The sequence below is a fragment of the Eucyclogobius newberryi genome, unplaced genomic scaffold, assembly GCF_026437365.1.
Source record: "Eucyclogobius newberryi isolate DKJ021-1_F unplaced genomic scaffold, fEucNew1.0.hap1 SCAF_16, whole genome shotgun sequence".
Classification (NCBI taxonomy): Eukaryota; Metazoa; Chordata; class Actinopteri; order Gobiiformes; family Gobiidae; genus Eucyclogobius; species Eucyclogobius newberryi.
The window spans coordinates 14590774-14615877 of record NW_027315790.1 but is presented as its reverse complement, the minus strand read 5'-3'; the positions used below and the strand labels follow the sequence as shown (position 1 = coordinate 14615877).

Below are 25104 nucleotides of genomic sequence, written 5' to 3'. Positions count from 1 at the left end.
TCTTCTGAAATCTATTTTAAAACTCTCCAAAACCTTTCCAACAAATTCATGTGAAAAGACACAGAAAATACAGTATTATTTAATCTACTAAAAGCACTTAATATGATCGGATTCATGACTGACCAGAGGAAGAGGTTGATATGTGGGCAATGCAACAATAATACAAAACATTTGAATAGATTCCATAATGACTACAAATTGTCAAATAAAAAATTCCGTTAGAGGCTGCATTAATCTAAATCAGGACTGACTTACTGTATTGTTATATACAATGACACAGCAAGAAAAACTGTTGCCAGGAGACAAGCAAGGGACTAAAAGGTTAAACAGGGAGGGGTTGTGAACAGAAGAAGCACAGTGAGCCAGGCGGGGGGTGCAGAGGCAGTGTGGGGAGAGATGGAGTCTGGGGAGAAGGAGGAGGAGGGCATTGCAGGAAGATGATGTCATATATTTAGGCTGATTGCTGAGAGCAGTGCAGCCATAAGCAAAGTACAAGCCACAGGCAAACTGGCTAATGAGCCGGTGTGTTGTATCAATGCATGCGCACCAGTTTCCTCTTTCGCCTGCGGAGGAGATATGATGTCAAAGAGGTGACTAGAAACTGATAGTGGCAGGATGTTCTAGTTCACTATTGGCGACACCTTGTCCCTGTACTAACCCACCAACACTGATATGATTGCTGCTAGGACATGGATTGAAAACTAATTCTCCTTTTAAGTGAAGTGTAAGCCAAAGCACACGTATTCACATCCAAGTCTAGCAGTAAACTTGATCTGGTAAGTGGTTAGGACAAATAAAAAGTGTTCTGGCTGAGTGGAAACGCCTGCGATCCTCTTTTAAGACTGTGCGTGTGTGTTGTGTGCACAAAGTGGCTGCGAGCGGGGGAATTTCCTGTGGAAGGGTTAAGGTAAGATTGATTGGCTGGGGAAGCTAGGGGCTCGTCCGACGCACACCCACCATTGGTTGCTTGCAGTTCTGGTATGACGCTTTAGTCCAGGCCTCTCTCCTAACCCTGCCTCACCCCTTCAGTCCACACCCCTTCTTCTCTTCCTCTCTCTCTCGCTCTCTCTCCATCTCCGTCTGTCGTTCACTCAAAAATAAAACTTTTGGGAGGACAGCCTTACCAAAAAATGTTAAAAAGGACATGAGACAGGAGTCTCAGACCGTTTTTCCCTCTCTGTAAGCTGGGGTATGTGAGTAGGACATGGAAAATGCCTATTCCAGCGAGCGCCGCACCTTCTCTCCAAAGTCATAGAGAAGGCATACAAGGACCGGTGCCATGCTCAAGTGCACATACATACTGAGCTACACACGGGAGTATCTCCACCGATGTAGAAACAACATACAAAAGAACCATAGACACAGCACGGAGTACACCTTCTACTGTTTGACAAATCAAAACACTCGACATTGAGCAAATCTTAAAACATGATCACCTTTTGCCTCCTTTAACATTTGCAAATGTCATAGCCAAATTCCAAAACCAATGGTACACAAACTAAAGGACCCAAAATACTGCTCCGGACTTCCAATTACAGTAAAAGTCCTTACCAAGTCCAAGGATGGGGTGGTGTTCCACTAGCGTCCAGGCATTGTCGTCCACACAGTGGCTCTTGTAGACTAGGAGCTGACAGACGTCCCGGGCCGTCATGTCCGCCGGAATCTCCACCACTTTACCGGCCCCATCCTCGCTCCACACCTTCACGATCTACAAAAAGCACATTTGTCAACGGCGCATCAAGTAGCTGTTGGTTAGATTAAGAATAGAACTGTAAAGTTTTGAGATGCATCCACTTAAAATGATTTGAGTAGCAGAATTAATTACCTCCATTACTAAATTCTCTGTTAGGTCCTCCCTAAAAAAGTGCACTTCACATTCTAGTGTCAGTCCAACATGAGATCAGCTTAAAAAATGGAGGATGACGTTCAGGAAAGGTTGGCCGTCCCCTGCTTTCCCAGTTCAACCCTTTTGTCCACAGTTCAAACACACTTAGAATTGCAGAATGTAAATCTTCATGGGCAAAAAAACTCCAAATGTCTTATATCGAATAAAAAAAATCGGCAGAGCATTATAACACAGTGAACATGGGAGAAAATTGCGATGGGGGCACACATATTGCATTTGAGTTTTAAAATGTCACCGTTGGAAGCAGTACAGTAAGTCTGGTTCAAAGGCACAGTGCCTCCCATTGTCGCGCCATTTTGAACCATTTGTGCCAAGTGCCCAAAGCGATATTTAAGCTGGGTGTAATTTTGCCATTTCTGAATTCATTCTACCCATCAAGCTGCTTCATACTACACAACTCTTCCAAACAGTAGGCAGGTCAGAAGTGGCCAAATGACTTAACGAACTTAAAACCAAAATAATTGCTCTTTTATGAATAATAAAAAAAAAAAAAACAGCATATGTGAAGTGCGTGCGCAAGTCTATTCCCCCAAACCCACACCTAACAAATCCTGTCCCTACACACAGCAGGGAATCTGAAGCAAATTCAACTGCCCTGCACTCTGCACAATGCCAGCCAGGAACAACTGTTGGAAATTATATGAGACGTCACAAAGCTGACCCAAAACAAAAATGTAGAGAAAATACATCAAAGCGAAAAGAAACACAGGCCAAAAAAAGATGCAACGGTGGCCTAGAAATGACACAAAAGACCAAAAGCACTGCAAAAAGATTGACTTCGACCAAAAACGGCGTCACAGAGCCGAGTGCCCCTGCAAAACCAGAAGACAGCCTCCTTTTTAGCCCTCCACGCCCCCCCTCCCCATTTAAACTATTTTCATGACGCATTAGTTTGAACGGTCAAAAGTTTTCGCAAAGCGACAACGGATCACATCACTCCGCATTAAAACGAAGACACACGCACATAGACACAGGCAAAAACCGACGCACAACTACCCAGGAACATCCATGCACAATCGAGGTCCCTTACCTCCACAGCCTGAAAGAGGCAACAGTCTGGAGAACAGGATGGCATTTTCACACTGAGCGGCTCTCCACCAGTGGCACAGACCGGGAGCGCGAGGGGGAGAGCGGGTGGGAGGAGGAGGAGAGGAAGTCAGGCTGGTGAGTGAGAGAGGAAAAGAGGTAGGGTGGGGAGGGGGGGCAGCGGACTGACACAGCGACAGCCTGGTCGGTCTTCTGCGCGGTCTTCTCCTCCTTGTGCTGGAAAAAAGCTGCAGAAAAGCTCAGCCGCTGCGTGTGCTACGATCTGCTTCTCATGCTCTCTCTCCTCCTCCTCCACCTCCTCCTGGATTAACCCAGTGTGGGATTGTTAAAACGGTGAGCTGCTACCTGTCACGTAATAGGTGCGCTTATCTCGCATTCAAACTCCCCACATCATCTTCTTTCTAAAGACAATGAGCCACGAGCAATTAATACATCCCCACATACAGATTTACAGACAGTTCCTTTGAGCTGTGTGATGGTTTCAGTTTCTAGCCCCTCCCATTTCGCTTTTCCTCTTCGTCCTCCTCAGCTGTATGTGAAATACTAGGCGGGAGTGTTAGGACCAGAGCAACATGTGTAACGAACACCGATGGCTTCGAGCTTGGAAAAGAAAGCAGTCCAAAGTCCTGTTTAAAAGCGGGTGGAGGGAGAGGGAGATGAGGTGAGGCGAGGGAGGCGTGGGGTTTTGGAGGGGGAGACGGGGATGGATCACGTGTCGGACGTTTGGGCTTTGCTGACGGGGGTCACAGGCGGAGGGAGGGAGAGAGCGAGGGAGACGGGTTGGGGAGGGGAGTGGTTGCTCAGCAAATCTGCCCGGCTGTGGAGAGCAGAAGGCAAAGGCGAGAGGAGAGATAGAAAGAAGACGAAGCGAAGGAGAAAAGAGAAGTAGAGCTATGGAAGAATGTCAGTAATGCAATACTGAGTCATAATCAGGCTCATGTGTAGAGTCCAACCCAGCTGGCCCCTAATACACTGTGCATGAGAGCGACAAAAGCCCATACACACACGTACGGTAGAAATGTTCAAAGGGAGAAATGTTTTTGACTTTACCGTTCCTATTTTAACTCCAGTCTCACGCGACCATTTCAGAGTCACCCGAGACTGCCCACCGCACTTTGACCTTGCTAACAGCGTTACGAGAATAATGTGCGTGCACATGCTATGAACATAAGCACTGTAATTGTGGCTTTATGATGTGTTGGCCCACGCATTTGAAACCAATTCCACATTCATGAGTGATATTCTCAAGGTGATTTCTGTGCCTAAAAATAGTACTTTCTACTTATATACTACTAATATACAATAGATCCCACTTGGGCTGAACAACAGTGATGAGATTTGTAATTAGGGCTGTGCAATTAATCAAATTCAGAATCATGATTATTGCTCCATTCAATTATGAAAGTGTTCAAAAACACAATTAATTACCTTCTGTTCAAAATGATATGTAGACACCCTCTGCACAGCAAATCCTGGAACAAAGCCACTAGAAATAGCCACTTGAAATAATCAGAATTGATTGAGCAGCCCTATTTGCAATGAAGCAAAATGTATTTTTTTTGTGGCAACATGAACTGCAATATGAACTGCTAAATATCACAGATCATTGCAGATCATTGGTATCCTTTAAGTCTGTTTCAGAACATCTAAACTACAAGGCAAGCAGATTTTTATACAAAACAGAACCCCATGGTCATTTTTCTGTATGATAAATGTATGTATAGCGAGCTATGAAAATGTGGTTTTGATTCAGTTGCAATTGATCTCAAAGCCTTGGATCTCACATTGTGTTACATGTCGTCACTTAATATCCCCATGTTTATTTGGAGAGTGCGGAGTTGTGGAAAGGTACATTTATAGCAGTATAAATACCTACTTGGTGAAAAGGGGCTTGGAGCCATGGTGTATTGGATTCAAGGGTCAGGGACAAACTCCTGCAAACATATAAACAAAGACCCACACAAACACAAGACACAGTACGTAGGGGTTCAGAGGTCAAACACAGTAATCTGTGCCAGGGTCAGCTCTACTTGACCAAAGGGTTTAAGGGCCCCTAAACCTATCAGGCTATAGGCATACACACAAACATAGGCCAGCACACAACCAAGCTAGCAGCTTTAGGCCCAGGGAGATCTCTTTCACAGTAACAAGAGACACAAAGATGCATTCTGGGACATGGGGGAGGTGGGAGACGGCAGCTGTGAATTACTTCACAAATTTACACCCTTCACCTTTTTTTTTTTTAAATGTTATGCTAATAATTATAATTTTCTTAGCTTGAAGGTAAGACATTACATGATGGAAGGATATTAGACTCTTTTCCCAAGAACTATGCAATCTCAAATGTAGCGTACAATGTACAGTTCTGAACGGGAGCAGGACTTTCAACCATGTATATTTGGCTCCTAGATCTCAAAATAGCTCAATAATAAGAATAATAAGAATAAGAGGAAGAATAAGAATAGTCGAGTTCCTGCACAATCAGTCGAATATAATACATTTTTCAAGGTTGCTTTGTACAGCCCTGAAGTTGAAAAGGTTAAGAACTCCTGGACTAAAGTATATTCGTAGCTAGTAAGCATTTGCAAATCAAATATTGACATTACATTGTCCATGTATTGAAATAATAACTTATTTGGCTCCTTGCCAGGTTTTCTAGCCCACTGGCTTTCGTTCTAATGCCAACCTTTATTGGTGATCATTTCATTTAAAGTTTGATTAATGCTATACCTTCCATTTATTAGATGTATACTATGTTTTTTGTTTTAAAGATTTTCTGGCCCGAAGGCTTCATTTGACAGGACAGCTGAAGTGTGAAATCAGGAGAGGGTAGAGACATTTGTCAAAATGCTTGAGGCCAAGAAGCAAACAAACAACACTGAGCTGGCAAAACCAAATATGTGCAATACTTTAAACCTCTGCACCACCCGCGAGCACTATGTTGTTTATCAAAATATATGTTTAAGTATTTAGTTAAGTCTTTATTTCATGTACAAAATAATTAATCTTCAAAAGAAAAGATGATCTGCACCAGATTTAACTACTGCTACTTTCCCTCGGCAGTCGCTGGGCAGGTGAATACACAACAGTAATAAAAAGTACACATTTCATTACAATCAAAAACATGTTACATTTCATTATTAACATTAGCTCAGTAAAATACACCATAAAATGTCACCATTTCAAAAGCATTAGATGACGTACAATAATTAGTTACATGCCCGCCGTCCTTTGAACAATAATGACAATAAGTCTGCAGCTCCGTTATATTTAAATTATTCGAAAAAGCTTTGTGTGCTTCAAAGTGCAGTTCTGGCAGTGATTGAACGCAGCCATCAGTGAGTGGGCACCTGAATGCAGGTTAGTATACTTCTCACCCTGCTCCGTTACAGCATAGGCCATCATTCATTTGTGCGAGTGCTTGGGTTACAGGCCAGACAGGGCTGATTAGCTGCGCAGACAGACCAAACTCAATTTCACCTCACCACTGCAGAGCCTCCGAGAGCACCAGCATGACCCCCTGCACTGACTCTGCCCTGTCGCACGCACAGCCACACATAATGTCCACAGGTTATAAAGCTAGATGTACAAATGAATACAACAAGACCACATTCACAACTGTTTAGGGTAAAGACAAAGATAAAGTACTAAAACAATGCTAGAATATAAATCATGAATTAATATAGAGGTGTTTGAGCTCAGCTGCAAAGTACTGCTTTAGTCATCTTACTCCTGTTGCAACAAGAAGGTGACTCGAGGCTTGAGGCAGAATAACCAAGGATTTGTAAAACCAGTTAGTTAAACAAATCCTAGAGTTAACACAATGCATAGAAATGCTGATGGGCAACAATTTTCGAGTTTTATAATAGCCCAATGTACCGTCACAAAGTTGTAAATGTTGCTGATGCACATGTACAGAGCATTTGTTGGGACAAAAAAAACAAAGTTCTCTCTAGGGACTTGCTGTGGATGAAAGCGTGTTGGAGTTCGACAGTAATTGCACGTGTAAACACTGTGAGCATGCAGCTCAGTGGCAAAGAGTCACATGTTTCTTCACCTGTTGTGTCATCCCTTAGCAACCCATGTAAAATATTTAGCACTTGGCAGAATTCAAAAGCCGCACAAATCATGATCACAAACTCCACCAAGACTTTAAGACTGTGGGAGGGAAATCTAATAAAATGACATGGCATTATTCCGTATTCTTTATGAAACATGCTACAGATGAAGGGAGTTTATGGCGCACACACATGCACCTGATCTGACTGCAGTGGGTCAGCAGACTATTGCGTGCAGAAGTGTATCAGCTGACCAAAGACAAACGGGGGGATGGGAGTCAAATTATTACACTGGAGAACACACAGTATTACTTTACTTTAGCAGCACCTGACAAAGAGGTGGATAGTGAACAACTATAACAGAATGGAACTATAATATAATGCAGCCTGACTCTTCAAATGTAGGAGTGGGCGACATATCGTACCAATATTGCTATAGGTGTTACCGGAGGGCTTCCCCAGATAAGGGGGCCAATATTCCAAGCTGCCCCCAGTTTATGCTTTTGTGTCATTCAGGGTTTGTCCTCAGTGCATCAGACTTCATATTGGTCAATATCAATATGCCCAATAAATCATATCAATGAGCACTATACAACTACTCACAAGGCGTGAGTATGAAAAAGTGTGTGTGTTTGAGAAGAAAGCTGCATTTAACTGAGAAACATTGAATAGGGCAATGACGATATCAATAACAATCATAGAGTCACATTAAAAATCCTACTTCCAGTCACTTCCAGTTTTGACAGATTGTGTTATTTGGTGATATAGGGCTGCAAGTCTTTCGTTGTTAAGTCGATTACTCAACCAAAATTGCATTATACTTTTATTTCATTACGAAGGATTAATGTGGACAATAGCAGAGATGAGTGGGCAAGGAGAGTGTTAACTGGATATTTGGAAATTAATTGCCATTTTATCGTTCCAAATAAATATACACATTATAAATACTTTTTGTGTCTCGTCAGTGCATTTGGGGTAAAATATGGTTTGATTTAATCATCTAATCGATGCAAAGGGCAAGCCTTTAGTCGACCAAGAAAGTTGACTCCAGTTCTAGATCCAAGGGTATTGGATATTGACAATTATTTTCCCTAACATTTTAAAAAACTGCAGTTGAAATGCTGGGAATTGAACATTATACTCAAAACAGATGCACAACCCAAATCACAGCCCTATAGAAAGCCTGTCTGAACACTGACTAAGCGCACACCTTTGGCAAGAGAAACAACCAAATCCATTGATCTTATAACGGTTCAAACATGACCATATCCCTGCGTCATGTATGTTTCAGCACATATTACCAGTTCAGAAAAGCCTGAGGATAAATCATCTGTTACAACCGCCAACATAGACCATAAACCTGTCATGCCTACAACCCACAAACAATACGCCCAGTACATAAAAAGCATTTTCCTCTGTTAAAAGGACTGAAGCTTAGAAAGGAATGTTCAGATTCTATGTGTACAGCTGGAGGGAGAGATTTGCTGATAAAGTCCTGCCAATGCAAATAAGACTGTAAAGTCTGTGCACCAACAAACCACATGTCTTCAGCTCATCTGCTGCTTCACAAACATCCTTCCTGGACAACCAGAATAGAGTACTGTAAATGGACAATTATGTAAATTCAACTTCACAATCTAGCCTAAACTACAGAAAACATTAACATTATATTAACAAAACAGCAACAACAATTCTTAGAGCCTGAGCTTTCCCATGATATTATACAACACGGCATGCCTATAGACTAGAGGAACTGATGTCTGGAGTCTCTATGTAGCCAATCAGCAGCTCTCAACTCCAGTCATTTGATCAGTGAAGCTTACATTTAATCATGTCTTGTTTTAAACATTATAAGCGGATTAACATGCATGGCTCACACGCATCCAGTAAAACAGATGTGTAAGATGCTGCATTATACATCTATGACACTAGAAGTCATCTAATCTGCTTTTTAAAAATATATTGTGATAAAGAATGTGTCTGGTGTGCTTTGTTTAGATATAAAATGGTATTTTGTTTGAAGACATTATCAAGCAAGTATCTGCAAAGCAAGTCCAACCCAGTGAGAACACCCCTTAGGCAATACTATAAGTTAGTTGACACATGCAGAGTCAGAGAATTCAGCACTCAGCACACACATTCAAACGTGAAAAATGTTCCTTGAACCTCGAAGGCAGTCAGAGTTACATGAGAAGAACAGAACATGGTGTGATAATCAAACCCGCACCAACTTTGATGAGAGGTGAAACCAGAATATTGTTTGTATTTTGTTCATGATAATGTAATTTCTGCTTTTAATTATTTCAGCCTAAAGGATTGTCTATGAGACTTGCACGATGCTTTATCACTGCGCCGGGTTTATCACTGTAGAAACAGTGGCATCCTGTTTTGTGCTTTTCAGCAGCCTTCGTGATTTCCTGTATACTTGCACCAAGAACAACCAGAAGCACTGATTCGGCCTGACTTTTGCCTGCTTGACAAATGATTCATTTGGGCTCAGTTTGGACCTTTACATGTGGAAGACATTCGTTAAAGGGTTTAACTATACACGACATGCTGAGAAGGAGACGAGAACCAAACAGTCAGCTCAAACTGCCACACAAACAAAATATCATCTGTATAAACTGCAGATCTGCACAACAATTCCAGACCTTGTGAGATGATGTCAGGAAATCCTAGAATAAACAGTTTTCCGAAGCACAAGTGCAATACCTCCAAAGTAACTACATGCAAGGAGTTTTTAAACAGATTTTTTTGTTTAGAAGGGGGCATCCTGGAAGTGTCTTGGAGAAGGTTAATGAAGTCCTGGGATATAAGGGTCTAGTGGAGGAAGGAAGGGGAAGGGTACAGCCTTGACACAGGCTGACACCCACTGACACCCTGGGCCGGTGTGGCAGCGTGTGAACGGGAAACGGGCGCCTATCATCCTGAAGCAATGGCAGTCAGAGCAAAAAAGACAGGCTAGTAAATGCTGGAGAACAACTGTATTCCCAGCACAACTAAGGAAGTCTGCTCAGTGTCTGCGGCATCCTGGACATACTGTTCACTTTGTTCCTGCAAAACAAAACTGACCCTTCAGCATTTGCGTGATTGATAAAAAATGCTTCCACCATAATTTATAGTCAAGATAATCCAGGGTGAAATGTTCTTTGAACGGAAAAGCTAAGCTTCTAGTTTCCAAAATCAACATGCGGTATGTTGCTCTGGTCTTGATTTTTTTTTCTTCAAACTTCAAAGTGTTGAAGTCTTACAATTAATATGGCAGGTTATGTCCATTATTCAATCTGATGCTTGTGATACACATTTACATGGTTACATCAATGTCAATTAACATGAAACATTTCACTCTTGTTTCCATAAAAAATATATCCAATTTAATTGTTGTGGACCTACACATACATCTATTTATGGAATAATACTTTTTGCATTTACTGATTTTATAAAATTATATTATGTCAAACTGAAGCAAAATGTGAGTCTTGTGAGTCTGTGGGTGGATACATTACCACTACTCACATGGTTGTCGGCCATCTGGACGGGGCTAAGTCCAGGTGAGCTAGCAGGACTACAAAGCTCTGGGAAAGGGTTGGGGATCGCTGGCAGCGAGGCTGGTCGCAAATGCTGCTCTTCCTGAATGCACCTGCAGAGGGAGACAAACATGTCATAAGTGGGGAAAACCACTGAACGTATTAATATGCTGTTACTCCTAGAAATGTTGAAAAATCATGAAAAAGAATTGTGGCACTCTCTTTTACAGTAGTTGTGTAAATGTTGTTAAATAAAGAAAAGTCAGTGAGGGTAGTGCTTCTCTCACCTGACAGCTTGGATGTGCATGGGCTGTGAGGATAGTGGAGGGGTGTGGCGTCTTCGCGCCGGACCATTGGCCTGGTATGAAGGGAGCACATGATGCCCGTTATTTAGGAGCAGTGCAGTGTCCGTCTGCATTGAGTACACACTTTCCATGGACGAGTTCATTTCATTCACCAACTTCTCCAGGTCAACGTCATCATCTGTGCAAAGACAAAGTAAAAGGTGCACAAGAATCTTAAAACCATACAGACAAAAAGACCACTATACGGTTGCATAAACGGAGCAATATTTTACACAGAAAGCATGACTCAGTCAGTGTGGGGCCCAGAATGTTTCCTGGACTGAGGCTTTTTAGAAAGGACAGCTGTAGCTTGAAATGAGCAGAGAGTGGATTTGGCCAAGAATTATACCCACACATGTGCAGTGCCTTAAACCCCTGCACCACCAGCAAGCTCCAAATAAGAGTATGGTGAATCTGCAGACAAAGAGGCTACACTGAGATGGCCTTACTCAGGTGACCCTTCTTTCTGGTTGTGATTCTCCTTCCTTACTGGCCCTATCCAACTGGATGATCCGTTTTTTAGTATAGACGCTGCTAACGCGGATGCAGCTTATTAGATTAGACCAAACAGTATTGAACCTGTGCAAATAATGTTAAATGTTTTTATGTTGAAGTAAATGTTGCAAAGTTATTTATTTGTAGATGTAAAGAAAGTAATCTGCAGCTGTATGTCACCTTCCATATCTCCCAAGAAAAACTGCTCTTTTGTTTCTTTGGGTATATGTTTAGTTGTTGTTGTTGTTATAATTATTTATTTATTTCAACATTTTTGTACACGACACAGGAATAAATTCACAAACACACAAAAGACACTATGGGTTTGTAGTTAAAGCAGTAAAAAATCCATATGTAATAATATATTATAGTAATAATATGTAGAGGGATGTAAGTTCGGAAGGTGCCTACAACCAGCAAAAACCCCAACACTTCACCTTTTAGGCCAGTGGTTCTCAACCAACAACAACCTTTATTTTTCTGACCTGAAACGGAATTACATTTTATGGTGATTAATTCATAAATCTATTTTTCATTAGAAAATTTGAAAGCCACCTCAATGTGGTTCTTAGCATAGAGCCTCCAGGTCTGTCGAGTTATACTATTGGCAAACTGTGAAATCCTGTGTGTTGTGTCAACATTGTCCCTGAAGAATGTTGTGTCACTTAAGGGGAATTTAATTAATTTAAGGGGAATTTTAAAAGCTGCTGTTATACGAGTGTGGCAGGTGTGCAAATTTTGCCTGACCAAGGCCCAATTGCTGAAACGTTGCCTCTTCACCTGTAAATAAATTTCACTTGCAAGTAAGACAGTGTGCGGGATTTTTTTCTCTAGTATGGCAAGTTTTGACTTTGTAATTATAATGTATTACAAGTAACATATTTTAGGCAAAAAAAGTCAAATAAACACGTTTACTTCTCAGTCACAGATAGTAACGTTGAGCTGCCCTGACACAGACAAAGAGAAGTCTAGCTGAGCCTACGACCCAGGTAAACTTCAACCACAAATCACACACATTCATGTCTTGCTAAAGGGACAGAAAAACTGTAAGCAATGTCAGAAGCAAGGCTCAAGCCAAGAACCTTTTATAACTTGCTTAACAGGACGTCAAGAACACAGGGAGCAAATGTTCAAATCAAACATGGCCTAGTTTTTTTGTGGGCTAAATGCACCAGCCCTGACTTCCCCAAACTATTCTCTCATTGTATGGTTTGTCATTGCAGTCTGGTACTGCTTCATAAAGGTTTGATTTTCTCAAGCATTCTTACGAGCCCGTTTCTGGATTTGGAAGTAATCAACTGTTTCCACTATATCTTTAGAAAAAGGACAGCAACACCTGTTGCATTTATCCAAATGGCTATTATGATAGTATTGCATTGAAGGTACATTCTCATGAAGCAGTACCAGACCGACTTTCTTCCAAATTCTATGTTACAGATGTTCTGGATAGCCAGGCTTTGGTGAGCCACACTGGGATCTCCAAAATATGGTGATAGATGTATTCATATACTGTGTCATAGCAACATAAGAGATTACCAATAAATGCTTGTATTCAAAAACATGACAATTTGATCAAACACACAGTGTAAATGCATACAATAGTCTTTTGTCTTCAACTCTATAGAATTATTTAATCTGTACAAAATGAAATTAGAGTTCAATAGGATTGAAATACTGACTAGACTAAAAGTCAAAAGAGTCTTTTATTCCCAACAAGTGTCCTTCACTTTAGAAGGCATTAATAGAACAACTTATGAGTGATAAATCATTACCACAAAGACACAGGAAAGGATATATTCTAGATACTAGAAAGTCAATTGAAAACAGGAGAATAATTTAAGAAAATGGGTTAGTTTCCAAAACTCCTTGTTTCTCCAGCCCAACACCACACACAGAATTCCTGGCATTCCTGTTGGGAGAAATTACAGCACTGGGGGAACAGGCAGCCGGTACATGGCACATGGTGGACAAATAATCATGACAAGAGTAGAGCACCAAAACACACGCACACACCCAGAGAAGGGCCAAGGACACTGTGTACAAATGGAGGTGCTGACGTGAGTGAGCGCACCATTGTAAAGAGAAATGAGCAGTTCAGTAAAAATAATGTGTACATTCTGTACGTTCAGCCAAGCCAAGTGGAAAAGAAGCCAATGTACCAAAAACAGCAGGAGATGGACCCTATGTTCTTGGATCAGAGTGAGGTATGCAGTCATGACACACAGACAGGGGACATGCTGGGACATGGTCATGTGATGTAGGGTTCAAGAACAGGGCAAGGGTTGGGGGTACACCACAGGGCAGATAAGGACAGCCACACTTGGAAAATCCATGGAACCAGATGGTAAATGTGTTTCAGTAGATTTGACATTTATTATACATACTAATCTCCTTCCCTCTGAGTGAATAAGGAGCAGCTGGACAATTAGACAGACACAGACACTGAACAGCACGAGAAGAAAATAAAAATAAATTATGATTAAAAACATCTGTGTAAAGAACTACTACCTTCATTCACAAGCTCACTTATTTAGTTTGTTCCGGAACAAGTGATTCATTTCCTTAAGCAGTTCCTTGAGTTTAATGCATAGTCTCCTGCTCTCTTACTGCAACAGTAACTTTAAAAAATAATGCCTTTATTGTTGTTGGCTTTGCCTCTCAGCCAGAGGACAGGCCTTTTATTTTGCTGCGATTCTTGGAACACATAAAAACAGAGCCCTAGAGAAATACCTAGAGAGCTGGAGAAGTGGCCAAGGTATTATGAGCATGTAAAAAGTGAGACTCTAATATACTATCATGAACTGAAGCTGCAGAGGTGAAAAACATCTTCTAAATTGCATAGCAATATTAACTAATATTTCCTTTGTCATTATGTATTTAATGTATAATGTATTTGTTCATAAGCCTCTGCATATGAGAACAGAGTGTTCAGCCATGGAGAGGACATATTCCCAGATAGATGTGTGGGAGAAAGGGAGGATGGATTTTAAAAGGAGATAAAAGAAGTGTTATGGATCCAACTCCAAGAAGATTAGTCTTGGCTGTGGTAAGAAAAGACTGTGAAATACGGACACAGCTGTCATCTACAATCTAAACTATTGAAAGACGATAAACAGATTAAGATGTTTAATGTTTTTTTCTACAGCTACACGATGGCAGAATCAGAGTTACCATGGTAATGTGGCATGTTTTGATTGGCTGAGCGCTGAAAGCCAGGAACAATCAGCTCCTCAGGCCTGTGAGAAGAAGTGCGATCCATGCTTTCCTGTCAAATGAAAGGCAAAAGGACAAGATCATGCAGCAAAACCATGCAGGGGACGTACAAATGTGACTTTTGAATGAGGAGACAGACAACGTGTTATCTTCACAGCCGGCCAGGCTCAGACTGGCTTCATGCCTCTTCTCTTCAAGAACACCCCACTTTGAAATGAGTGACCAAGTACACTTTGACCCGGAATCCCTGTGGCTGTGACCCCTGACCTCTTTTACTCTCTAAGACACCAGGGCACACACAAACCCAGAGACAAAGCTGCAGTCACAGCAGGTATTCATTTGTGTGACACAGATTTGGAGCAAACATACATGCTTAGGCACACGTCTCCAAATCAACATGCAAACCTTCCTCACAAATCGTCTCATTTGAAGCAGCCTCAAGGCAAAATTGCAACAGAGGCAAAAGTGGGAGAACGCCAAACAATTTTTCATGCTTCCCTTTTCCTGGAAAAAGAGAACCAAGGAAGCCCTGCTTCCAGGAACAGCTCATGACCAGAGGTCCTGGTGTGCATGTATGCACATACACACTCTCTGCTTCCCTCTGTGCTTCGAAAACATCCATAAATGCCCAGAGCACGATTTATGGCTCTGAGAAGCAGAAGCCAAAAGCTTTCCAAGGAAGGCCACTTGGCTGCAGACCCTGTGAGGCGGATGGAGAAGGCCTACAGGATCCAGTTATACAGGATCTGGCAAGCCACTGTCAATTTACCCAATGTCTCTTTAGTCATAATTTCCATAGTGGAAATGATAAGTAGATTATGCATCATGCAATTAAACTTACAAACAAAGCATTTCATTGCAAGAAAACAACATGCCACAATAAATTGTGCCTCTTTAAATATTGACTTTTTGGACACATGTTTAACTGAGTGGAGTTGGCTTTGTAGTTTTATTATAACAGCTTTGTTAATAAATAACTTATTTTAAGTCAGGGAGTCCCAAACTTGACAGAAATGTGTCAGTTAGCCTCAAGAGGGCAAAAGCTGAACAACTATTAGTTGCCTTACGTACCACTAAAAAGAATATAAAAAAGATCTTCAACCACTATCCATTGTAATCTGTGTCAATGCATATATCCTGAATGTTTCTATTGGCCCCTAGGGAGATTGGAAGACAATCTGTTAAAATCTTCCTCTTTGCTCTTTCCCGAGTGGCTCGGGCCATAACTCAGCTGTGGTTTCCTTGCACAATCACTACACCAGCCCCATACACTAACAAATGGAGCAGGGAGGGGAGAGCAAAAGTGAGAATTGCTGGCTTCCTCTGGGACACCTTTGGCACTGGTCCAAAGTTCTCACTAAGAAGGACACACTCACTCACGCACAGAGACACACTTATCCTTCTCGAGACAGTCCTGGAAGACTGCCCAGATTCCCAAAGATGCTTGGCGTTATGTATAGGGTTATGTAAGTAAGTAGAAAAGAGGGCTCATCTGCTCCTTATCAGTACTCACTAGCCCTACAGTGCACTCTTAAAAGTTAGTGCTCCCGCCTCCTATTTCACTGGTGCATTAAATATCAAACCAACACAAACACTAGTCCAGACACATCTCTCCTGCTAACTAGCAAAGTTGTACTAGGCCCAAAGCAAAGGGATTTTCTATGGGGATTTTATTTGCTAGTCACCTAAGGCTTACTAGTGCAAAACCTCTTTCCTGGAATCTAAATTGAATCAATCCAACTTAGCTTCAGATCAACAGAGGTTCAGCCCACTCATGATTGGTCAAGATAACCCCATCTCAAAGAAACATGACTGCATCAGGCATGTTGTCCCCTCTCAGTAAACGTACGGAGGCTTGTCCCGAAACAAAAGCTGCTGATTTGGTTTTGTTGTTTGTTTAGAATTCGATTAATAGACTAGAATGTTGCTCTTTAGCCAAATTCTTTAGGTTACCAGGGGGTTGGAGAGGAGAAAATCTGAGCTTGGGCACAAAGAGTCCATTCAGCAAGACTTGGACAGTGGGAATGAGGCTGCCGTGCGCTGCTGATACCAAAACTCACCTCATCCGAGTCCCTTTAATGATCAAGTTCTTGAAGATGGGAAAGATATTATTATTCAGTATGGCCCAATTTGGTCAACATAAACATTTATACTAAGAGTGTTTTAATTTACTTTTTATTGCGGTTTCTGTTGTTGCCAATGAAAAAAATTGCCAATTGAAATTTTTGGACAACTGAGAGGTTGTGCTGATAAAAGTTAAGGAGTATTGATTGTCTAAAGTGAGCCATTTGTTTTTCCTGTGTCCATGGAGACCTTGCATGGAGCTAGCAATAGACACCAAAATGTGGCAGAGGGTTTACAGAGGGAATGGCCCATCTCATCACCAAAACCAAAACAACAGAGCGAAGTAGGAGGTTTAGAAGAGTTGTTTTCCTGTCCCCAGAGTTTACCCGACTCCCACTGCACAATGGCTCGGATGCCAAGCCTGCAGGGCACAGAGGGACACGTTTGTCCTGATGGCTATTACTAACCTCAAACGGCCTTGAGACAGGATTGGCTTACCTGATGAGTTCTCTTGTTGAGCTGAGACGTTTGTTTGAGTCATTCTAATTAATCATGGGTTTAAAACTTAACTTTTAAAGAGCTTAAAACTGCTCTTTGGGTATAGATCTATTTTGACCGATTAATTGGCATTGATTTTTCTTACACTGAACAGTAGCACAAGAACATCATCTTCAAGTTTAATGTTGTATATTGTGTAATGTATACAAAGCTTTACCTGGTAGTTAGAGTGGTGTAGGAAGTAATCAGGGCATCCAGCTAAGGCCATGGTGCAATTTAATATTGCAATTATTGTCGATGGATGACAGCAGGTGGTGACTCCTGCACCCTCTGCAAAAGAACATTGTTAAAGACAGTTTATATCAAACTCAGTAAACAATCCTTGTTCACAAAACCAGTTTCCCATTTCCAGGATAAAAGGTTTATCAAAAAATATAGTCAAATAAAAAGAGTCTTAATACACACTATTATTCTTCAAAATATGCATGCACATTAATTCGCTCATGCTAAGATGAACATGCGCACATCCTGTCCAATGAAAACACTACAGCTATTGTGTAAGATGCAGACATGTCAGTCCACAAACAAAACCTGGGACTCAAAACTAATAAGAAACTCAGTCAGAGAGCAGAACACAGCGCTCAACACCTGCTGACTGATGGGGCAGAGAAGAGGCACGTAGGGAGCCCCTATGAGACTCAACTAGAGCTTGGCCATTTCTGCAACAATGTACACCATAAAGATTTACAGAAATACCCCTTATACAATCTAATGTGTTTTTTAAACTAATCAGTGCTAGACAATAACAGAATGAATCAATCATATTTTAACTAAAACTTATCTCACTTCACTGATAAGATGCAATAACACGGGAGATACACAACTCATAAACATATGATTGTTTTTTTTAAATCAAGAGAAAAATCTGCAAGTTAACACATGCATGCAGCTTCAGAGTAAAAACACTTTCCACACATTAGGGGGACTGGTTTCACGTATTCAATCTTTCTGTGTCCCTATTGTACAGGAAGTATTAAATAACAGATATCAGTTGCTTCAAACAATATCTGTTCTTGCTCCTCCTCCACCTCCTCTGGCTCTCTGCACCCCAATAATTAGTGTTTCCACTGGGGCACAATGCTATCTTTAGGTTGCTCTGATGACGGCCTCGGTTTGTGCAGAGAAAAGCATTTGCTCTGCATTTATCCACTGCTATGGATAAATGCACATATTTACTGCAAGTGGTTTTATATTTCTATGTTTCAACATAGTCTCTGTGGAGTTCCACACCAACTCAACTCAACTCCTGGTCAAAAAGGGCAATCCAGGTCAGCTTGAACTGTAGCTAGAGGCCTGCAAACAAAACAGGCTCTCCAAAGAGCTTGGCATTTACTGACATTTCTGGTTTCTCCAACAGAGAGAGGCATTGTTCATCTTTACAGGTTTTACTGGGACAGGAAGGTTATCAAATGGTCAAAGCATAAAGTTAATAATGTCATTGTGCCCATGTGTTTATAGATAAAACACCTCTACCAAGCAAACAGGCTTCTATAGAGCTAAGAGACACCTGATCCTCACCAGCCAAGGCTAGTTTACATGTGCAGCAACAGCAAGGGCCTGAAGGTGTAATCACTGTGGCACACTGAAGTGCACAACACAAACACAATGAGTGGGGGTCCCCCTAACATCAAGAAACTACTGCGGAGGGCCATGACAGTTAGACATCTAATTGTTATGGACAGTAGAGGTCTGTTAATTCTGAGTCAGCAGACTTGGCAGTGTGTCACTTCAGCTCCTAATGTAAACACAGCAGAACATAGGCTTAAGTCATGATGCTTTGTCAGCGTCAGCTGCGCGCGTTGCGTCGTTACACTTAAGTCCACTTTGTTAGCGCACATAAGCAATTTATATCAAAAGGGAAAAGGTAAAAATGCACTCTTTGCGTGAACGTGTGCAGCTTTAAGCATTCATAAGAACGTGCAACTTAGTTTAACTTTGCGTTTGACGCAGTTGCAAGAGAAGTATAGACGAGCACGCATGAGAAGATCAATCTTACGGTAAAAGCGGGGAACACGGCACAAGACACGGGTCCAGTTCTGGTAGCACCCCGCAGGCGCGCTTTGGCTGGTCTGGATCTCCTGCCCCCAAAGCTGCTTCTTCTGCTGTCCTCACCTTGTCCCCGCCGAGTGCTTCCAAAGCGCACGTACATACACTTTACAAGGCACGCAACCAAACACGCGATCTCAACCTGCACTTTTCCACCAGCTGACTGCGCTCGCGCCGTGTGCACACGCGCTCGCGCTCCACACTCTCCCTGAGGAAAGCTCCCGGCCCCGCCCTGTTCAAGGCAGCGCACTCCAAAAGCGGAAACTGGCCAGGTCCTCTTCCATCGAGCAGGGAAAAGTAGCCTTACAAACCTACAATCTACTCATTTTGTTGGCCTATATCTTCCCTGCTGTGTCTTTTTATACTTGTATAATCACAAGACGAATCGGGCACGCTGAGTCTGTGAGGTATATACCCGCTGACTTGTTTTGCAGTGTATTCAAGAACTGCTGTTAACCCTTGAAGCAGCCAAAGCCCCAAAGCCCAGGCCATCATCATCATCAGTAGCCAACAGCCACAACTGGAGACATAAAATGAGTATAAACAAAACTGCAGGCAAATCATGAGTAGACTATTATCCAGGAAATCTCTGTTTTTCTTCTGCTTCCTGCCCTTACTTTAGATCGGTGTTTTTCAACCTGTTTTGAGTCGTGGCACACCGTTTGGTTTCAACGATTCTGCAGCACACCACCCGCTAAAAATATTATCAAATTTACCATTTAGGGGGGGAAAAGTGCAAATGTGCTTTGTGCCTTCTTTGCATCTGGTTTTTCTATTTGGCAATCATGGTTGTTTAGCTTTCTCAACTGGTTCAGAAGTTGCGCATGACGCTCCAAAATGTTGAATTATACATGAGTGAATTCATTTTTTCCCAAGGCACACCTGGCAATAACCCAAGGCACACTGGCCTTAGATATTGCATGAAATACATGTAGCCTATAATGAGCCTATTATAGCACACTTAACTACAATATAACTATATATATAATATGTAACTGTGCAGTGCTGTATAAGTAGGTCAGTGGATGATGGTATGGTATGATTTTTGTTTGTACAGAGACAGTGCACAATGATAAATCGATCAAAAAAAGGAGTCTACTTTCCGTCTTTAGTCCCCAGGCAGCTGCAAATTCTGCAATAGTGACAAAATAAACCTCACTGGCCTGAGTGTTGTACAGTTGGTCAGGGTTGACATTTATACACAGTAGTCATTAACCTGAAGCAAGGACGGTGTCATCCATCTGATGTCGCTTACATAACAGTATGTACTCTGCACATAGCCTTGAGCATGTCCTCAAAGTTCTGAAGTATTCTTATGCTGACAACTCATCTCCATAGGTATGTCCTGGATTTCCTTCACATGAGAAAACACACACACACACACACACACACATATATATATATATATATATATATATATATATATATATATATATATATATATATATATATATATATATATATATATATATATATATATATATACACACATATACACACCACTCCTTGTCTTGCTCAGTGTTGTTATGCTCTTTAGGAAAATGGCCAAACAGGACTCATTCTCATACAGAGGTTCTGCGACTGGGTCACTGCAGATTCATAAAACATTAATTTCATTACTTCCTGCACAAACCACCAGTACTATGAGGGTGTATTCAGATTACTCATTGGAGACTGTAATAGTAGAATGAAACATGATTTGGGAGGACTTGATTCAGCTTGTGTTGATATTTGATGTATTTCTGTATTGTATGTACACAATGTATTTATTGTAAATAACAGTGAAACAAATTAGTTACCGGCCCAGATGTACCTCACCACAAGTTGTTTTCTTGCTTCTGGCACATGAGCGCACATGCGTGTGTGAGGCTGTCAAACGTCATAACTGTACAGAGGCTGCAGCAGACTTTTTCTTTCACCATCTCCTTAACTGTATTCAAATCATGACAACAAAAAGAACAATATTTACACTAACTAATAATACCCTGTTTATACTACCAAATAAGAAAAAGTATGAGCTTTGTCCCACTGTTCAGTTTGAATGGCTGCATAGGTAAACAGTAATAATATTATGTAATTGGCAGCAGATACAGGTCAGAAAAGAATAGACGCAGCTTGAGCCTCACCATTAAAACTGGGCCACGATAGAGGCCAGTAAATGTTTTCAAAACAAAGTATGGTGGTTATGTAATACTTAAAATTACCTTTTTTCAGGAATAATAAGAAGTCGCAGATGTCAGGTAATCTGAGTTGAATGAACACAGGCCGGATAGAGGTTAAAACCAACAAAATAATTTCAGTTTGATATAAATAAAAGTTCAAATGAGGCCAACAGTGGCGTGAAATAGTCTTATTAACTGATTGGCCAAACCTTGAACCAATATTTTCTGCTGGATAGGAGCCAATCTACAATTTATCCCTAAGCATCAACTATGTATCAACCAACACAGACCACATTTGTAGACACTACATGTGCAGCAAATGTTCCAATGCAAAAAAAAAACTCAGAAGAAGAAGAAGAACAACAACAACAACAACAACACCTCCACCCTTTTTATGTGTGCAGGGCAATTAAAACATAATCCAGCCAAATCAGTGGGTCATCCTGACATTGTTATTTGTGTCATGTATTTCCAGGCACAGTATGAGTCACACCACAAATTGTTTTTCATCTGCAGGTATGTGCTGAGAGGTCATCTGCATAATGTTCTCCCCACCCCGTATTGGACAGCTAACTGCAAAGTTTACTGACAGCTATTTGTAAATCCCTCCAGGATCTTGTCAAAGCCGTAAACTCAAATTGTTTATCGTCTTAAAATTGACTGAATTTCTTGACCTTCTGCTATAATAAGGCATCTATTTTACGAGAGTAATCATATTAAGAGATTGGAACACTGTTTTTGAATTTAGAAAGGCTTATTTTTTTGTTTCTAGTATGCTGTGGTCACACATATACTTTATTGGACAAGGTGTGCATTATACTTTCCTCTATAAACCAAACCTATAAAGCCAATTTGAGGAAAAAAAGGCTTTGGTTGAACAGGATCAACGTTGACATTAATTTGACCCTTGTGACTTCTTATATTTTGACTACTTTTCACTGAAGATTATGCGATTTCAGTCATAAATGTGTGCTGGTGCCTCCGCTTCCCTCTAAAGTCCAAAGTGGCTTAACGTGGTCCAAAAGATCAAAGTAGAAGCTGTAGATTAATCCGCATAATAGTGGAATTTTAACTAATAACACCACATCGTGCCCAGACCTCTTGCTGACTGGTACGACAACCACACCAGCACATGCATTCCACAGTATTGTAACCTGAAGAGCACAAATAGGCACGTTTTTTACAACCTATATTAAAGTACAGGTGTTGGAGGTGTCATTCGCGCAGTAATGTAGCTATCGTAGAAGTGGCCTGAAGTGAAAGAGGCCTGATGAAAAAAGGGGGAAAAATGTGTTATGTGAACTACACTTCCAAATGTGTCTGTGGTGACTAATCCTTGGGACTTTAACTTCTTCTTGAGTATAATTTTGAGACATTTTAAGTTGCTTGCAAGCTATATTGCACCTTTTGGCAATACAGGTGTTTTATTGCTAAACACATGCATTCTTACTGTCAGCAGGCTTGACTCTCCACAGATCAGACCTATAACTTTGCCTAGTAGTAGTTTAATGTCATACTGTAGAACATTTTAGGTAAAGGAATAACATATCCGTAGAGACAAGTTGGCAGTGCTTTGGTTGTGTAAGCTGTAGGGAGAAAAACCTTGATTTTGCTAACTGATCTATTTTACAGATCAGTTAGCTGTAGATCAGTTTTAGTCTATTGTGAAATAGACTAAAACAAAGTTGTCCCAGTGCTCGAGGCTGAAGTCCCTCCCGTCATATCGAGTCTCCTGTCTCTCTTTAAGTACCAGCTATCTCCTGCCAAAAGACTGACTGGATATTAATAGCAACACTCCTCGAATCTAAACCACATTTGTTTAGGCCAAGGCTGAGCTCAGTGACCATTAAACAATAAGTGACTTGAGCAGAACAATGAAGAAGAGGCAGAGAAAAACCAGGCCCTGCTTTTCAGAAAGCTTGAAATGAAAACAGAGGGTAATCGTTTAAACTTTGTGGGAGTAAGTGCAATGAACATGAGTCAGTCAGAGCGCTGGAGCAGAGCGGCTGAACAGGAGCCAAGAGGAGGGAAGCATAAACGATAAGAGCCTGGATCAACCACTGGCCATGTTGTTCATCACACGATTCAAGCAGGTGTTAGCTTAATGTTATCAAAGTATTGCAACTGGACATTAGCAGAGCGTGTCCACAGTAATAAAATGTTCACAACACATGTGAAAATCAGTGACACCTAGTGCCAAACTGATGAAAATGTCAACCAGAGAAAATAATTGTGATTTCCATCATTTTCTGGTCTAATGTGGTTACCAGTATTAAAGTTAGACTAGGGGACTAGAGGAAAATACACATTTTCAGTGATTAACTGACATCAGATCTCAACATCAGATCTGGTTTTGAGTCTTAACAACAAAAGATAAACAACTATTTTAAATTCTCATGGTAGAAATGTCTGCCTTTCTATTACAAAGGATAGAAAAATATAGTTTTCAACCTCTAAATTGTGTCTGAGTTTCACAAAAAATATTTTTTTTGTCAATATGTTATATATCAAAAGATAAAAAGAAAAAGTTTTGTGTCGTCAAAATTTCTGTAAGTATTACCTAAAACTAAAAGGATTTTGTGTCCGTCGTAATCTTCTATTGCATTCAATGTAAATAATGTAGAATGATTTTGTGAATATCTTTAAGTCAGGCTCCGATAAAACCCACATGTCTCAGTGGTTTTCATTTCTAAATCAGACTTGACTTTTCATATTTTGTGATATGTTGAGTTTAATCCTGGCTCATCCATTGAAATTGCATATTGTTCCACTTGACATCTTCTGGAATTTAGAAAGTATTTGTTTGCAAACTTTTAAAGGGGCTATACTCTATACTATACACCGGGACGTTCATGGAACCTAAATAATCTTCTTCTTGTATTTGTATGTTATACACGTCTGCCTGAAGCAGCGGGCCACAAAGCAGTGGTCAACACAATGAATAATTCAGATGGATCCATTTAACAGAGCTTTCACAGAGCCAATGTAAGGCATGGAAAATGAATGTTATACATCACAATACATTGTTGGTTAGTAAGGTTTTGATGGCAAAATGACTTACATTTGCATGAAAAAAGTACTGCATGTGATCATTTGGGCTAATTCAGTTAAACATTAAACAAGAAAAATGATTCTGAGAGCTGTATTTGGTCCCCGAGCAACAGTTTGGACACCTGCCTCTGCTATATACAAGAGATGATTATCATAAAACGTTTCAACGGTAGTCATTTTGAAAACATTTTAAATCAAGATGTATCAACTTCCATCTGAAAGTCATAATGCAGAAAATGACAGCATTAATCTGTCCATTACATTATTTTAAAGTCTTGAAAACTAACAGACAACAACAGGAGGAGGAAGGAGAGAACGTGTGTTATACATTAGTGTAACCAGGCGGTTTCAGGTATACATCAGGCAGTATTCAAATGAGTATGTTTAATTCATCTTGACTATAATTGCCAAAATTATATCAAATCAAATCAAATCAAATCAATTTATTTTTGTAAGGCCCAAAATCACAACAACAGTTGCCTCTGAGGGCCACAGGGAGAAATGAATCAACAATGTCTGTGGTGGCGATGAAGTCAGACAATGTCTGTGGTGGCGATGGAGTCAGACAATGTCTGTGGTGGCGAGGGACGATGTCCCAGGGTCCTCTGTCCTTAGACTCTCCTTCTCGGCCAG

At 40.9% G+C, this 25104-nt stretch overlaps 1 protein-coding gene across 4 annotated transcripts in view; it reads right to left on the bottom strand.

The window, feature by feature from the left end:
- Nucleotides 1-19423, bottom strand: part of LOC140361821 (growth factor receptor-bound protein 10-like) — a 30523-nt gene extending 11100 nt beyond the window's left edge. The window contains exons 1-6 of one of the 4 annotated variants that reach the window (XM_072447684.1): nucleotides 19209-19423; nucleotides 17370-17480; nucleotides 14549-14642; nucleotides 10826-11021; nucleotides 10528-10651; nucleotides 1552-1708 (exon numbers count right to left, since the gene is read on the bottom strand). In XM_072447684.1, coding sequence (XP_072303785.1) covers nucleotides 1552-1708; nucleotides 10528-10651; nucleotides 10826-11021; nucleotides 14549-14642; nucleotides 17370-17480; nucleotides 19209-19361 — 835 coding nt within the window. In that variant the 5' untranslated portion in view covers nucleotides 19362-19423. Of the gene's footprint in view, nucleotides 1-1551; nucleotides 1709-1825; nucleotides 2740-2936; nucleotides 3991-10527; nucleotides 10652-10825; nucleotides 11022-14548; nucleotides 14643-17369; nucleotides 17481-19208 lie in introns of those variants that run through there. The other 3 variants (XM_072447685.1, XM_072447686.1, XM_072447687.1) reach the window with 3 other exon arrangements.
- Between the last annotated feature and the right edge of the window lie 5681 nt (nucleotides 19424-25104).